General features: G+C 31.0%; 1 protein-coding gene across 1 annotated transcript in view; it reads left to right on the top strand.

The window, feature by feature from the left end:
- Positions 1 to 1,975: 1,975 nt before the first annotated feature.
- The window catches only part of LOC106100117 (extensin-like), a 16,666-nt gene continuing 1,840 nt past the window's right edge, over positions 1,976 to 16,801 (top strand). The window contains exons 1-2 of the mRNA XM_013278856.1: positions 1,976 to 2,079; positions 16,611 to 16,799. Of these exons, the coding sequence (XP_013134310.1) occupies positions 2,077 to 2,079; positions 16,611 to 16,799 (192 nt within the window). The 5' untranslated portion in view covers positions 1,976 to 2,076. The remainder of the gene's footprint in view (positions 2,080 to 16,610; positions 16,800 to 16,801) is intronic.

Here is a 16,801-nt window from a genome sequence, read left to right as displayed (position 1 = left end):
TAGAGTATAAAATCAGTGATCAATTCGATATCGGGCGATTGTAAACAGTGCTTTAGTCGATAGATTTTAATAAAATAAAGTTTAATTACCTCGGCGTATAGATCATCTTTGTTTATAGTCGTGAATGGAACAATAGAGCACTTGATGCATAAAATGCAGCAGTTTACTCCGACGCTGGCCCTGACATCAAGTCTTAAAACATTGGGCCGCCTAGTGTGTGAACTTTCACCTATATACCGCTGGCTTCCACTGCTCGTACTGTATAGGTTTTAGTAGTGATAATGCACAGTTAAAAATGTGTAAAAATCAAAACTATCTTAAAAAATAATAGGATCTTATTTTTTTAATACGCCCATTAAGATATATAAATGTATATGTTACATTTTAAAAGTCATCTAAACAATAAAAAGGTCATTTTATATTGTTGTAAACATTAAAATATCTTAATTAACAAAAGTTATATTCAAACTTCAGATTCCGACTGTTTTATTATTAAAAAAGTAATTTTGTAGTATGTTTTGTATTTAAATACTGATGAATACAAATTTTATAGTTTGTAAACATTCTTGGAATTAAATTGTAGCATTTCAGGGACAGTTGTTTCACAATCGAGACGAAACATCGAGAAATTCATCGAAATGCGTCATAAAATTCTGACAATATTTTTTGTCATGTTTAATAAGTATTAGAGTGACATTAAAAGACTGAAATTAAGATAAGGTTTTACGCAGATTTGTAGCGTTGATATGTAAATTTCTTTTTTATTTTCTACTAGCTTTCATCCGCGACTTCGTCCTGATGCAATTAAAAACAAACAAAAGTGCGTAACCTATGTGTTCTTTCAGACTATGCTCTACGTCTATGCCAAATTTCATTGAGATCCGTTGAGCCGTTTAGGCTACAAACTAACAAACATCCATCTAAACTTTGGCATTTATAATATCAGTTAGATGGTAGACTATAATCAAATGACTAAACAAATTTTAAACAGATCAAGTTGATTTGATTTAAAGTAGAAGAATAAGTATTAATTGTTTTTTTTTAATTACGTATAACCAAAATTAAAATGAGTTTAAAAAAAATTATAAGAAAACAAGATGTAACTACTTGTAAAGAAAAATTCTGATTAGAATTTTAACTGAATAAGGTTTTCGTTAGATGTCATTTAATTTATTAGATGTCAATTTAATCATCATTCTGTTCTCAGTTTGAATAAAATTAAAATTGTAATCCCTAACTTCCTTGACGTTACCAATAAAATTTAAATAACGTTATCTTTTGTTAAAGAATTAAAATATTTAATTTCCAAACAAAAGATAACAGATATTTTTTAATCGCGTCGCTCGATCGATTAAATTAGCATATTTCTCAATTAACATAATGCAAATTTTTAATAAAAAAATACATATTAACAAGTTACTTGTCAAATTTGTTGAATCCTTGCAATATTTCATTAATATTAAAATTTGTTGTTAAATAACACTATTAATGTAATATAATTATTTGTAGAAGAGGATTTGTCTGTCTTTATAAGGCCCTAAAAAGTGACGTATTAATACAGATAACAAATGACGATTACGAGCTTATTTGAAATAATTTCAAGAAGTGTTTATAAATTAGTTTCAAACTGGTAAATTAAATTGTTGATGAAAAAATGTTATTCTGATTTTGGAAGCTCAATAATTAAGTTACAATACATGTAGTTACAACACATCTTACAAGCTTAAAGCTTATTTGTAATTACGTTTTTATACTAGTAATAGTTGAGAAGGAAAGCTATGAGATCCCTTATCAGTACATTCGATTAGCGATGTCATTAGAATTATCAAAATTAAACTTAAAGCTGTTCTTAAAGTTTTTCTAATTTAATAGGCTGATAATTCTTTACGCGTTGCACTTGGAATAACATTAGCACAAAATTTCAGGCGTACGCAAAGGCTCGATAGCGTGCGAAGCTATATATGTTAGTGAGGACGCGCCGGCGCATCAAAACGTGTCCGACTCGCGCCCAGTGGCGTGCCGTGCTGTGCTCTGTAGGTCATAATGCAGTGTGTGTGCTAGTCCACTGTAGGAACAATGGTGAGCTTTTATTATTTTTTTGAACCACAATTAGAATAAAAAAATGTATTGAAAAGGAAATATATTAAATTTAATCAAATGAAGAGGTTAATATTATTGTTTTCTTTTATATACATATAGATATTCTTTACGTTACGTTGAATAAGATAGGAATATTATTATTTTAAAATAAATTGCAACAATAAATTTAGTCATGTAAAAGACATCAACGCGTCCTCAACTGTACAAAGTTTATTCGTAAATAACTTGGAGGTTATTAGAGATTATTATTGTAGAAGAATGTGAATATATTTTGTGATTATAGCATATTATTTATAAGAAACACATAAGTGACTATTATTAAAGTTTTATTGTGTTCGTGTGAATTATCCTATAGTCGAACCCAACGACTTCTGACCCGACAAGTCGCCGGCAGATTCACGGAAAACAAAGGCTACGTGAAAGTGTTCGGAGTCAAATTGTTTGTATGCGCAACAGCGAACGTTGATAAAACCAATAATTTGCAATCGCTTGATTTGTTGCGTTACATCTTCAAAGTGTTGATGTCACAAAGCCTTAAGTTAACGTATCCTACAATATTAAAGTAACTACAAATTAAAAGAGTTTACTTAACAAAACTAAAGAGTTTTAGCATAAAAGATGGACAAACTTTATAGTAACATGAAGTAAATTAATTTTTAATTATTACAAATTATACATATGGAGATATATCGGAAGAGGTAGACTTAGAAATAGATGGATGGATTGCGTGAAAGATGACATGATCAAGATTGACGGAGATGATGGAAGGTAGATTATTCTAGAGGACGAAACCTAGCGCCTACCTCACGGGTGTAAGAGACAATGATGTTAAGCGAAAATTAATTAAAAACCGCTCAACTCACGCTTTTAATTAATTTTCGCTCAAAGTAATGTCTCACGATAGTTTAGACAATTTGATAACGATGTTTTTAATTCGTGTAGACGAAGTCTTTAGCGACATCTAGTTTAAAATTATAATAAACATTATCCGGGTTCAGGTCAGATTAGTAACATTTATTTGTAACTCTCATTTTAGTAATGACTTTTTACGCGTATCTCCAAGATCGCTAATTGCTTTACAAACGTAAATAATGTTTATTTATAGTGAATTTTAAGTAAGGCTATATTTATAGTAGGTTGAGAGGTCTTTAACCCACTGAATGTGAGATTGAATAAGTGGATTTTAATGACATCTAATTAATATTAATGTCAATGGTCAATTTAAGTGCCAATAGCTTAATGATTTGGGGTACTGACTACCGATCTTGAGGTCGAGTGTTCGAATGCCATCATTCGACTATTGTCGTGAACCATATCCTAGCACAAGCCTAGAGCATACTTAGAATAGTTAAACGAAATATTAGTAATTAACAAAAATCTGTTAATATTTTATTTAAAAAAATGGTGGATTTCAAGACTATACTTCGATAGTAAAAACGAATACTCATATAATTTTCTATTTAATTTAATTTTAAAGTCATTAAGACAATGCCAGTACTATGTAATAACAATTATCCATCTTTCTATTAATACTAGCTTTCCTCCGCGACTAAATCTGCCTAAAATAAAACAATCAAAGTTAAGTTACCTAAGTGTTCTTTCAGACACTCTCTATAACTATGCTAAATTTCGTCGATATCCGTACAGCAGTTTCGACCACAAACTATAACAAACATCCATCCATCTAAACTTTCGCATTCATATTAGTAGTAAGATTAGTTACAGTAAGATAGAGATGTTTGGAGATTCAAAATCAGCCAACTCTTAAGCTATGCTTAATATCTCATTAAGAATTTTCCCTTTCATTAATCATTTTTGGTAATGTAATGCGTAATTGTGACGCAATTTGAAGGCCGCATATAAAAGGTCGCGATGACTACGAACATATTAGTCCGATTCTTATAAATTTAAAAATCGTTTATCTTGTGATCGTGTTGATAATTCGAAGAAGAGTTACAAGGATGACTTTATTTTTAACCTTCTGTCTGTTTCAATTAATACGAGAGTGGCACCCGAAAATGCACTGTATTTCGTTGAAAATATTTTATTTAAAGATTTCAATCGTTAAAAAATAGATCGATCGATAAGTCACGTGATTGTCACGTATTTATTCATAGGAGTGCGTTTTGATACATTTTATCGATTCTTTTAGCGATATCTTTGATCGAAAATCATTTTGTTTTATCTGTAGAGAATTTTTTAAAAACAATTCTTCCAATGACTATGTACTGCCTTAACATAAACATAACACATCGTCTAGAGGTATTAGAAGTATTTTTTTTATCTTTTTAATTTAACATTGACCCAAGTACGAATTAGGAACTAGTCTCTAAAGCCCTCGAATAGTGACGTCATAAATAAAATGTTGTAGTGGATGTTATCTTGCCATCTCAAGTCTGAGTGGTCACTTTAAAGGTCGCCGTTTAATTGCAGCGACTTGATATTCAAAAGCATTTTAAGAGTCTATTTGAAGTTTAAAATTAATTAAAGTTGAAAATTAACTTCTAATAACTTCATATATATTTCACATCTTATTTTATCAATGTTTTATCCGATATTATCTATAATAGAATATTAACTACTTTGTATAAAAGTCTATTCTATTCTGACCTTATGTGAATTTTTATTTCAAGTAATAAGGTTATATTGGAATGGTTTTCTTATCTGGCTTTAATTTTACTACATACTAATACTATAATTGCGAAATTTTAGATGGATGTTTGCAGCTTAAAATGCTGAAAGGAACTCGATGAAATTTGTCTCAGAAGTAGAGGACAGTCTGGAAGAACACATAGGCAACTTTTAGTTATATATATTTGCTATATGATAACAATTTGCGTTGTCTAAAATTGCCTTAATATGTATCCTGTAAGGAAATTATAATCTAGAATATGATGTTTGTTTTGTTTGAATTACTTGTTTTAAACCGGTCATGGTTGACTTTTGACATTCGTAAGTCCTGCTCATTTGGCCTAAGCCAATGATCTTTATAGAATCATTCAGGTAAAAATGTCACATATTAAAATGTTGTGTCCCTGTTAAGTGTACAAACATGTCTTTAACTAGTAGGTATTTAGTTAAGTAAACACCTTATGCCGATTTATCATAGCAAATTGATTAGGATTTCTTTAGAATATTTCCATCCATTTTAATTAGCGGTCAGCACGAAGATTTACGAGAAAGTATTCGTAATATAATCCATAAGGTTTTTATAATATTTGTTGCTTTACTTTACTCTATGTAAAGCGCTGCAAGAATCTAATACAAATGTTGTCGAAGAAGTTACCAATATTTTTGTGTCGGGCCTCCTGTCATCAATAACACCGTATCGAACACTAGTTGCCAATATGACGCAAGAGGGCGTACCTTGACGTTGACAGGTGATTGATATGTAAATAAAATATGTTGGCAAGAAATGCGGCTGACGATGTGCGTCTCGTTTACGACTATTTAATTATTATGTCGTCAGGGTCATATTGAATTCATTTGAAATTACTCAATCTTAGCTTTAACGCTAGGAAATTAACATACTTTGATGGGATTATCTTAAAATAACAAAAAAAAAATGTTTACCATACAAGAAGATTAACCAAAACCAGCACTGTTTATAAATAACTAGTTGTTTTACTTTATTATTTACATTTGTAGCCCTTTGACATTGAATAACAGTTACCATGGCAGTCTTGCTTCCTTGATGTTGGCAGCTTGTAGTTTATGGGCCCATTCCAATATGAGGGTTTTTTTCCAGTTTATTTATCCTCTAAGTTTAATAGCGTGAAAAGATAGCCTTAAGCGAGTTGTAAGCATAGGGCTTTTTATTAAAGAAATAATTATTTAAAATTACGGTGTGATTGCTGCTATCCTACGCTACGAAGTAGTGTGTGTTTAAGCTTTATTATATTAGTATAGATTGCTACTATTATCATCCATACAGCATAATTATAAATGCCCTTTTTGTATTCTACTGTATATGGACACACCCGTACATAGTCATTTATATAAAAAAATGTGTTCCGTTCTTCTCGAGATCTCATTGTGCATACTTTACATTATATTATGGAAATCTAGGACATGTTAATTAACACTTCCTTGTAATATAAATGAAATCTATATTTGTATATGACTAGAAAACCTACCGTTTACAACGTTGTAGTCATCATACTAATATTATAAATGCGAAAGTTTAGATATATGGATGGATGTTTGTTTGAGTTTGTAGTCTAAACGGCTGAACGGATCTGGATAACATTTGGCACAGATGTAGAGCATAGTCTGGAAGAACACTTAGGCTACTTGCTTTTGTTTTTTTTTTAATACCACGCGGACGGAGTCGCGGGTGAAAGCTAGTAATATATTTGGATGATACCTTGTTTCAAAGAATACACAAAAAGGCTCAGACAACAACTTATCGCAATAATGCTTAAGTATTACGTGCGGAGACTGGACAATGTGATGTTGATAAACTCTCTAAACGTCGATTTCCATTGCCGAAGCAATCTTACAAAAGTATATTGTTGTTCCTCTCATTGACTTTAAGAAAACAGAGAAAACAATATGTTTTAGAACGCATGTTTCACCAGTGAAAACAAATTTCAACACCATCTCTATAATGAGGTAGAGAATGTGTTAAGAGCTGTCAATAGATCCTTAATTTATAAGATTTACGTACTCTTGTATGTAAAACCATAAATTATAGTAGTACAAATACGTTTTATCTTACACTAGCTGTTACTTGCGACTTCTCCGCGTGAAATTCAAAGAATAAAAAAAAGTAGACTATGTTACTCACAGACAAATTACCTTTCTAACGGTGAAAGATTTTTTAAAATCAGCCCTTTAGTTTTTGAGTTATTTCAATACATACAAAAATAAAAAATCATTCCTCATTATAATATCACACAGTATAAGTATAGACATAAGTTAACCCTTTTATACTGTGACTAGAGTCCGGTGTGGATTTTTAACAAATTATGTTTTTTGTAATATTTTAAATTTTTATACAAAATGCAATCTTGAATATATAAGCATTGTGATTGTGATGTTTTGAATATAACGCTTCTAACTTAAACCAAGCAATGTTTCAAGTCAACGCATATACAATGTTAGATTTACTTAACGATAGTTTTGTTTGAATGTGTTTTGTTTCTAAGATATACTCGTACTTAACTTATTGAATAAGTGTTTCGTAACATGGAATATAAAATAATACATGTCAAGGACACAACCATATTAATAGGTAACCAGACTTTAAAAGCGTATGTAATAGAATAAATTAAAGAGAAATTATGAGAAACCTATCCAAATAAAAATATCGCTAACTAATTTTCGCCCGCGATTCCGTCCGCGTGATATTAATCAAAACAAAACTGAGTAGGCTATGTGTTCTTCTAGACTATCCTCTACTATGCCAAATTTCATCGATATCCGTTCAGCCGTTTAGGCTACAAACTCTAACAAACACCCATCCATCCAAACGTTCGTATCTATAATATTAGTATATTAAAGTACTGTACAAAATCAATGTTATTTTGATTTTTCGTAAATGAAATTAGCACAAAATAAAATATTCTACAACAAATTGTGAGTTAAAAATTTCTGATGGACTTAGAAATTTATTTTAAACAAACGGACTAAGCTCAAATATTCCCAGAGTTAAAATGTTATGAATATCGACGTTTATTATACGGAAAAATAATTTAATTAATAAATCTTCCTTCAAAATAAAATTAACATTAATTTCTAATAACGTTTCTTGGATAATGTTTACATAATGTAAGAATATTATAGTTTTATTATACATACTAATTTGTAAAGCTGTAAATATGTTTTTTTATTAGAATGACGTCCTCGACCCTCGTGACCTTGACCTTGTGACCTGTGATTAAGTTCCTGGGTTCGATTTCCAGTAAAAATTAAGCTTTTAAACGTTATAGAACTTTAGTTATTTTCGTACTGTTGTTTACAGTGCTTCTAAATCTAACTTTTGCTTCCTTCCATCTTAAACAGGGAAGAATGACTTTCTTACAATTCCTTATTGATGAATTAAAACGTCATAATAATTTTAAAGGGTTCGTGTATTGAATTTCACTCTAGTATGTTTATTAAAGTGAAAATCTTAAAAGACACGGTTAAAAAAAACCTCAAGTTATGCAGAGTTACCATATATTACGTATTACGACAACTTAGTGGGCTCTGAACAAAAACTGCAAACTGGTAATATCTTAACCAATCATCACCGTTTTTAAATCATTTACGTTGCGATATGATATATTATTAAAAAAAGGTGCACACTTTAGTAAAAAATGTTACGACAGCGTGAACGCACTGTTATTTATCGATTGTAAACGCATCTTTATTTTAAACTAACTTTCACCCCAGACTCCATCGTGAAATTAAAAAAAAAAACTAAACTAGCCTATGTGTTCCTCGCAACTATGCTCTACAGCCCAATTTCATCGATATCTGTTCTACAGTTATACAAACTACAACATTTTTCGATCCATCCATCCATCCATCTAAACTTTCACATTTATAAGATAAATAAGAAGTAAGATTCTCTGTAAAAACAGTAACGTTATGCGTCATTTACTTGTATAAGTTATTGGAGAGATGACGAAATTTGGACACGACGAAGGCGTCCAGACGACCTTGTGTTAATATACGCATCTGGTGGCATCTTGTAAGTGTTTTACGTCCATAATAAATAAATTAAGAATCACATATACCATAAATACTGCAGATATTTGACTTACGTCAGTTTTAAAACTGTAACTATCTTTGGAGAAATATTGCTGAGACTATAACGGGCTGAACTGGAGAATCATAAACTCACAAGCAATAGTTAAATAAAAAACAATTGACTACATCTAAAACACTCCAGAAGAATCTAATCTCATTGCCTATTCAAAATGGGTTTTAATTTAGAAATTGAATACACATGTTAATTGACAGATTGCCTTCTTCTAAAAAATAAAATAAAGAAAAATACTTAACATCGTGTTTTCGACTGTTGTCGACGATGTCAATGGAATGTTTGGAAATCAACGTATAATGAGTAGGTTGTACTGAATTGGCATATGACGGCCAGATCTTATCATTAATGAAATAAAAAAAAAAAAACAAGACATTTACTGTTTAATATTTGACGATGAACTAATGAAGGAAAAAAGATTATATCCCTTATTGTAAATTTGGTAAACTAAAACATAATAAATGGGTGTTTCTCGTTGGACCGTTCGAACTAATTGGATTTTCTCGTTAAGCCGATGAAACCCATACAGTCAATCAAGCGAATGGGAAAATCTCTATATCATTTGTCTGTAGGCCGATTGGCCCAACGGGAAACACTAATGAACAGATCATTTAAGTTATTTTGGTAGAAATAGTTATTTGCTAACAGTTACGTATTTAAAAAAAATTGCCTTGACTAAAAATCGATTATCAAATCAACTATTCTAATAGCTAAGAATTTTATTATAACTAAATGGAATCAGAATGAACAAAAGGATTTTATTTCGAATAACAATTTTAGAATCACTTCGTATAAAATAAAATCGTTAAATATAATGTCCTGTTCTCGTAGTATTTCTTTGTTGAATATGTAAATGAATAGATATTGAATAATTTTCAATCAACACTAAAAAAGAAGCAAAAAAATGTATTTTTGTATCTAACGAATTAACTTAAAAACTACTAAACCGATTATAAAAAATCTTTTACTATTAGAACGATACAATATCTCTGAATTAAATAGGCTATATTTATTATGATTTTTTTAATTACGTAAACGCAGTCGCAATAAAAGCAAGTCAATATACAGACTGCGACGGTATGAATTTTTTAAAACTGATTTAGACGTTGTAAGTGCTCTGTAAAATCTTAACAAATTATGGAAAAAATAACAGTGTTTATGACGTCATCGTTTAACGGAAGCGTTTAATACTATTGCTTTGCTATACAAACGCAATTTAGTTTTTTGTATCGAAAAGATGTTTTGATATCCGCATTCAGAATTCCGCGTTTAATTATTGTGATTTTTAAATTCCCACGCATGCAATATTAATAAAAAATTAATGTTTTAAGTAATAACCAGAATATGAAATATATTAGTAGAATGTTATTTGTATAAATTGCAATGGATTTTGTCACAAAAACTCAATACAGTAACAACTTTGCCCTTAGCCCTTAGACTATTTATTTGTCTGACGCGTAGATCGTCATTAAAAACATTATAATAATACTAGCTTTTGCCCGCGACTCCGTCCGCGTAGTATAAAAAAAAGACAAAAGCGACTAACCAATGTATTCTTCAAGACTATGTTCTACATCTATGCCTATTAAGTTAAGGCTACAAACTCTTAGACACATCCAATCACCCATTCATCTATCTAAACTTTCGCATTTATAACATTAGTATGATTTCTGAACTTCAATTCCTATTTAAAAAGATCGTAAAAACAGAAGAAATACTTTAAAAGGTTTTCTTGAATTCCTATAAACTTTGTCCTGTTATAACGGAAAACTATACTATCTTTCTATTTATTTCCTTAACCAGTATCTAAATCGACTTATGTGACATACAAGGGATATAACCTCTATGTAAACACTAGATAAAACAGCTAACGGAAGTCCTAACTCTTTTTAATGAACCGGTTTGCATCAAAGTGCTAAATCCACTTCATTTTAAATTTAAATTTCCAAGCAAAAAACATTACCGAGTTAAATATACTAACGTTTGTTGATCAGTAGTGTGTAAACATTTTAAATAAAGATGTTTTTTTTTAGCGTTTGCATTATAAGGTTTTTAAACATCTTAGATAACCTTGCGAGTATGTCCGTGTCCGTCTTTTACTCATGTTTCTATCTATATGACGACTACTGCTAGGCATAGGCCTTCCGCGAGACCGATGATCTTGTCAACGCTTCGGGAGTATCCTGGACGCGAGAGGCACAGGGCCCATCATGTTTACAGCTCACTATACGTCCCCACAAAGGAGATCGAAGCCTACCCTAAGGGGTAAGGGGTGACTAGATCATGTTTATGTGGGTTTAATTCTAAATACTGCGTAAGAATTTTTAGTTAATTGAGAAACCGAGGAACGAAAAGCTATGAAGACTTTTAGTGTAAATATTTGTTAAATCTGGTAGTTGTCAAATATAACTTTATAGTTAGTTAAATAGTCTGCTCCTCTGAGAATGTTTTTAAACGACAATTTAATGTAATGTTTGTAGGACTTATATCGTAATATAACGTGATAAGACCTCTTTAAAGAACCCTTTTACGTCTCAAATTCCGGGAGAGATAACTAAGACAAGATAAATGCTTATTAAATTCCTTGAATACAAAGAGCAAACTATTCATAGTACGTTGAGAATAAATGAATATGATAAAATAAAACCGAGTTGTCTTCACGAATACATAAAACAATTGAAGTTACGCTCAACAACCAAGCAATAACTTTACAGCATCACCAACGCATTGGGGCAGGTGTCCCCACCCGTAAAGTATAGACAAATAATAAAATTGCTTGAAATAAAACTAAAAAAACCGTTTTATAGTTGAGTTCAAATTGGATAAAAATACTAAATAAGTTTGACGAATTATGTACATTAGGATGAGTTTACACTGCTTTATTGACACTTGTATAATAATATCAACATCCGTGTCCTTCTCTATTAAAAAGCTGAGATAACGTTGTACAGATCCTACGATAGTGGAAACACTGTAATGCTCGAGTCTGTACTTTTTACGTGACGTAATCGTGTCGTGCGGTCAAGTTTGCTGCAGTCCGAACGTCTCGGCGACATGAATTACGTAATCCCTCGCTTTCCTTTGCATTTAATATTAAGTACTGTTATTGTAGCTCGAAAATGTCGTCATAACTTCTTGTGGCAACTAGAACAATAAGTAATTTTTACACATATTAATTAGTTACTTATTGATTAAAGTGATAATGAAAAATTCAGTTCGAATTATAGAAAATTACTGTTTTTTTTATAATATAAGGTGGTAAACGAGCAAACGTCCACCTGAAACCACCGAAATGGAAAGCGACCGCTGTCCATAAACATCCGCAATTGCGGATGCGTTGCCTACTCTTGATTGACGGAGGAGGAGACGCACATAAAGAGGACATTTCCCCTTCTTACGCGTCTCCTCCGCCGTCAAATCCACTTTTCCTTCCCATCCTTTCCTATTAAGAAAAGAGTGGAAAGGGAAAGGGACTGTAAAATAATTTACCAACTATTATTTATTATTTAATATCATAAGACTATCAAAAGTTTTAATTTAAATTTACAGGAAATCGTAAGAGAACAATTCAATTTAAATCTTATTTTATTTTGTAGGCCAACCTGTTTTTAACAATAACGAACTCTGCTGCTAGCAAGCTTACCGTCAAATATGTTACTAAATTTGCAGAAAAATATAGCTTTATGTACAGTTTTTACCACTTACCAATATTGATGTGAAAAGTCTCGTAATTTTTTTAAAAATACTTGTAAATTATTGTATTACAACTTTGGAATATATTAGTTACATTTTGGTAAAGAAAAAAAAAATCGATTCTGAACTTAACCTAGAGGCTTATCACAAATATTGGTGAGAACGTTTACGTAACGTAAATGTCATAATTTAGAATTCTCCAGCATCTATCCCGGGAGTAACGTTCATCAACTAATGTCATATTTACGACGAAGTTACGAATACGTTTCCGTATCACTATTCGGAATAGACTCTCTGTGACTTGACATTTAAACAGAAGAATCGCATCTTTACTATTTACATCCGGAATGCTGATAATCCGCATTGCGTCAAGTTGATTGACATTGACAACTTAAGATAGCGTAGGCTCGACTTATATGGCCACAGTTGTATCAAGATGTGCTTTGAATCGTAAACACTTGATAATAGATTTCAACGCGTGTGTCATCGCAAACAATGTCGTAAGATTTATCTCATTAACATCCGGCTTAATGTTGAAATGAATATTTTTATTTTAATTGATTTCTATGGATATTAGACGATAGAAAGTATTAGCCGAAAATTTACCTTATATTCATACTAATTAAGACAACTTTTCAGTACTTGAAGAAACTACGGGGTTTTTCTTACTTGTAATTGCTTATGATTTTTCAGAATTACGTTTATTTTCTTGAACTTTTGACTGGTCCATAATAATAATACTAATATTATAAAGTGGAAAGATTTGTATTTTTGTAATTAAATAACACAAAAACTACTGGCCTGTTTCTTAAAAAAAATCACCATTAAAAAGCTACGTTATCACTAAGTAATATAGGGTGTACTTTTTTTTTATTTTACGCGGGCGAAGTCGCGGGCAACAGCTAGTAGTGTCATAAAGTCGCCTATGTGATCAGTTTATAGTACGTTCAGGTCAATTTACTGGCATTTAATATTTTTTGCCAGCATTTAATTTAATAACATCGTATTAAATTTAATTGAATATATTACCGACGTTTGCGTGTATAATTTTTAAAACATATCTCAATGTAAACTATGACCTTTCGTATAAAAATGCCAGATCTCATTATGTAAAAAAGAGTATTACAAATTTATTGCACTGACCTTACTGACCACATAGGGTTGGCAAACTTTACAATGGATTACACGATTACAATCTATAGATATGACAATTATCTATAGATATACGTTAGCCGCGTTTTATTGGTCAAATTTATGGACATGGAAATCACAAATATTAATCCAAATTTAAAGACTCAGCTTGACTTCAGATGTCTTATTACTTGATATATTTCTCTTACTAAAAATACATTATTATATTTAATTAATGTAGTGTATAGATAATAAAACTTTCAACTTATTAATGCCTTAATCACAGTCTATACTCTAAACCATGCTTTTTTCACCAGTTTAAAAGGAAAATTATTGAATTTTATTTCCAAGTAAATACAATAATAATATAAATACAAATACAAGTAAATATATTGTTTACTTCATTTAAATACGATTGTGAAATATCCCGGATCTTAAATCAGTGTTTAAACACATATTTGACAAATCATCTGAAACGGATAGAGAACTTTCTTATAAATCCTAGACAATATTAATTGTTTTGTATTTGCATGAAAAATTGGGTGTTTCTACTTTTTAGTATCAATATTCACTCAAAAGTAGATAAGTGAACATACCAATTCCAAGCCAACGTCCATCATTAGTTTGTGTTACAAGTACTATATTTGGCAAAGTGCGCGACCCGCCATTTGGCTATTGGCTAATGTTACAACCTTTTCTTAGTTAACGAGACGTGTTTATTCCTAATCCGTGTTCGATATGATGCTTTATTATGTCTAGTAACTTTGTAAATTCAGTGATAGTTCGTAGTTCATTGACTGCTGGAAATCGCTTGTTCAATGAGTACGTAGAGTGTAGCAGGAAATGTAAGGAGTTCTATTCATAAGTTAGTTATTATGCTACAGGACAGTTTACAACACAGTAAAGACTTTTCTCTATTACAAAATACATGTAAATGCGAGACCGATTTTTCGCCATTTTAAATGCATTGTTTTAGTATGACAATGTAAAGGTATTTCTAAAAGTTTGTCGACGCGTCTGTTTGTCGCAACAATTGAGGTCAGGTTCATTTGTTTGGTATACTTTACGTAAATACTTAAATATTACACATGTTTGCGGATTGGATTACGCGCACTTTAGTTAGGGGCGTTCTTTTTTAGTCTGTAATCGTTGGTATTAAAAAGGATTGATTTAGTAAAATAAACTTTAAAATCACAGATAATATAGTCTACTTTACTGAGACAGTTAAAGCTTGTGTCATGAGTAGAAAAGGTCATAGTGATCAAGAAAAAGTAATAAGAAAGGCCTATTTCTATTGTTTAATGCAAACGAACCTGCCTAAAATGGAACGTTCGGCTGCGTCCAACCTATACGTCTAGGTGACGTCATAACCTTCAATTTGTATCAAAACTAATTGTTGGACAAAAACTGATATAGCAAATCCCAGCGTCGTAGCTAACCTATTTCTATATTCACAGATAAATTAATTTGTAATTTTACAAGCTATTGCCCGCGACTTAGTCCGCGTAGAATTTAGAAAAAACATTTAAGTAGCCTATGTGTAATACTACGCTTTGCATCTTTGACAAACATACAAATTTTCATAATTATAACAAGACTAATAACATTAAGATTTTTACAATAGTACTTTCAATAGGTTAAAGTTGCGACATTTTACACCTACAAATATTTTGATTTAAATTATTAGAATTTACTCAATCGTAGGCGTAAGGTCACATGCTACTTGCATTTGTTGATATTGTTAAAGCAATAAAGATGACAGTTAGATGTGATATTTCAATATTTATGGCATTTAAAAAATTAACGATTACTACACGAACTGTTAAAAGATATGTTGTTCTGTCTACAAACGACAATGTCTATGGTAAGGGTATTTCAATAGTAAAAAACTAGTTCTTAGCTTTAAATAAATAGTTACTCTCAAGTCGGAATCTACTTTGAATACTTTCTTATACAATATGTACACAAGTCGTATCCAACAATGCACTATTTGATAGTAGTAGACAACTTCAACAACGACAACAACAACAATAACAACAACTATGAAATACAACATATTTGATAATAAATTAATTGAAATAATTACAAATTGTAAGTAAGGTATGCGTGAGGAACATATTAGTTTCCTTCAAATAAAAACATTCGTATTTCAACCTACGATCCGATGAAGTCGTCATAATATAACAAAATTAGTTAATTCTAATACATTGCCAATGCCACAACAAGGTTAAATTCATTTCGTATAAAGACAGAGGTTAATATGTCGCCATTACTCAATACCAGTTATTTGTAAAAAATAGTTTGAATAGCAAATACGAGAACATTTCAAGCGCCTACAAAATTATAATAGCAAAAATATGTTTAGTACTTATTACATATTACTCACCAGGAGTTCTTAAAGTTGAATCGATAGATTTCAACTTGTCATGAGAAATATTAGGTTGAAAACTTTAGATTACGTACTGTGATATACGCAGCATTTAAAATATAATCAAATTAGACCAACCAAATTACATTAACGTTCTATTACGTAGGAGACACCTAGTGTCTACTTTTTTTTTCATAAGAATAATGTTTGGGTGATAATTTAAATTTCTCACTATATTTAGTAGTATAAATAATAAATGTTTTGACATTTATCTTGACGAGATGCGAGTTTATGTTATCGGTGAATCAGTGCTAACAAATTTGTAAGTAATGTGACCTTTAAATCGTAATTTCATACTGAGGCATTAAACAATCTACCTTAAACTCAATGTCTTATTAGTTTTTATACTCAACTTGTCAATATTTGTATGGTTCAGGCTATTTTTTTATGTATGTGTGAAATTTAGGTATGCATAATATTACCATGCCTTACATGTAACACTGTGTATTTTTATAAATAGCAAAAATAATAACAGTAAATAAAATAAGCTTTGTTTATTTGTTGCAGAGGCTGTCACTGCACATAGCGGTGGTCCTGCTGGCGGTGTACCACACCTGCAAAGCAGATCTAGCGAAAAGAGATGTGTCAAGCTTGTACAATCAGAACTATGCGGTCCTGGGAGCACCGATAGATGCTAATTTGAACGAGGATGGGTACTTCTACCCTAAGCCCAAGATACCATTCCCTCCGCCGCCGCC

Source organism: Papilio polytes, unplaced genomic scaffold, assembly GCF_000836215.1.
Source record: "Papilio polytes unplaced genomic scaffold, Ppol_1.0 DF824069.1, whole genome shotgun sequence".
Classification (NCBI taxonomy): Eukaryota; Metazoa; Arthropoda; class Insecta; order Lepidoptera; family Papilionidae; genus Papilio; species Papilio polytes.
The sequence above is the reverse complement of the archived record's forward strand: the minus strand, read 5'-3'. Positions and strand labels throughout refer to the sequence as shown.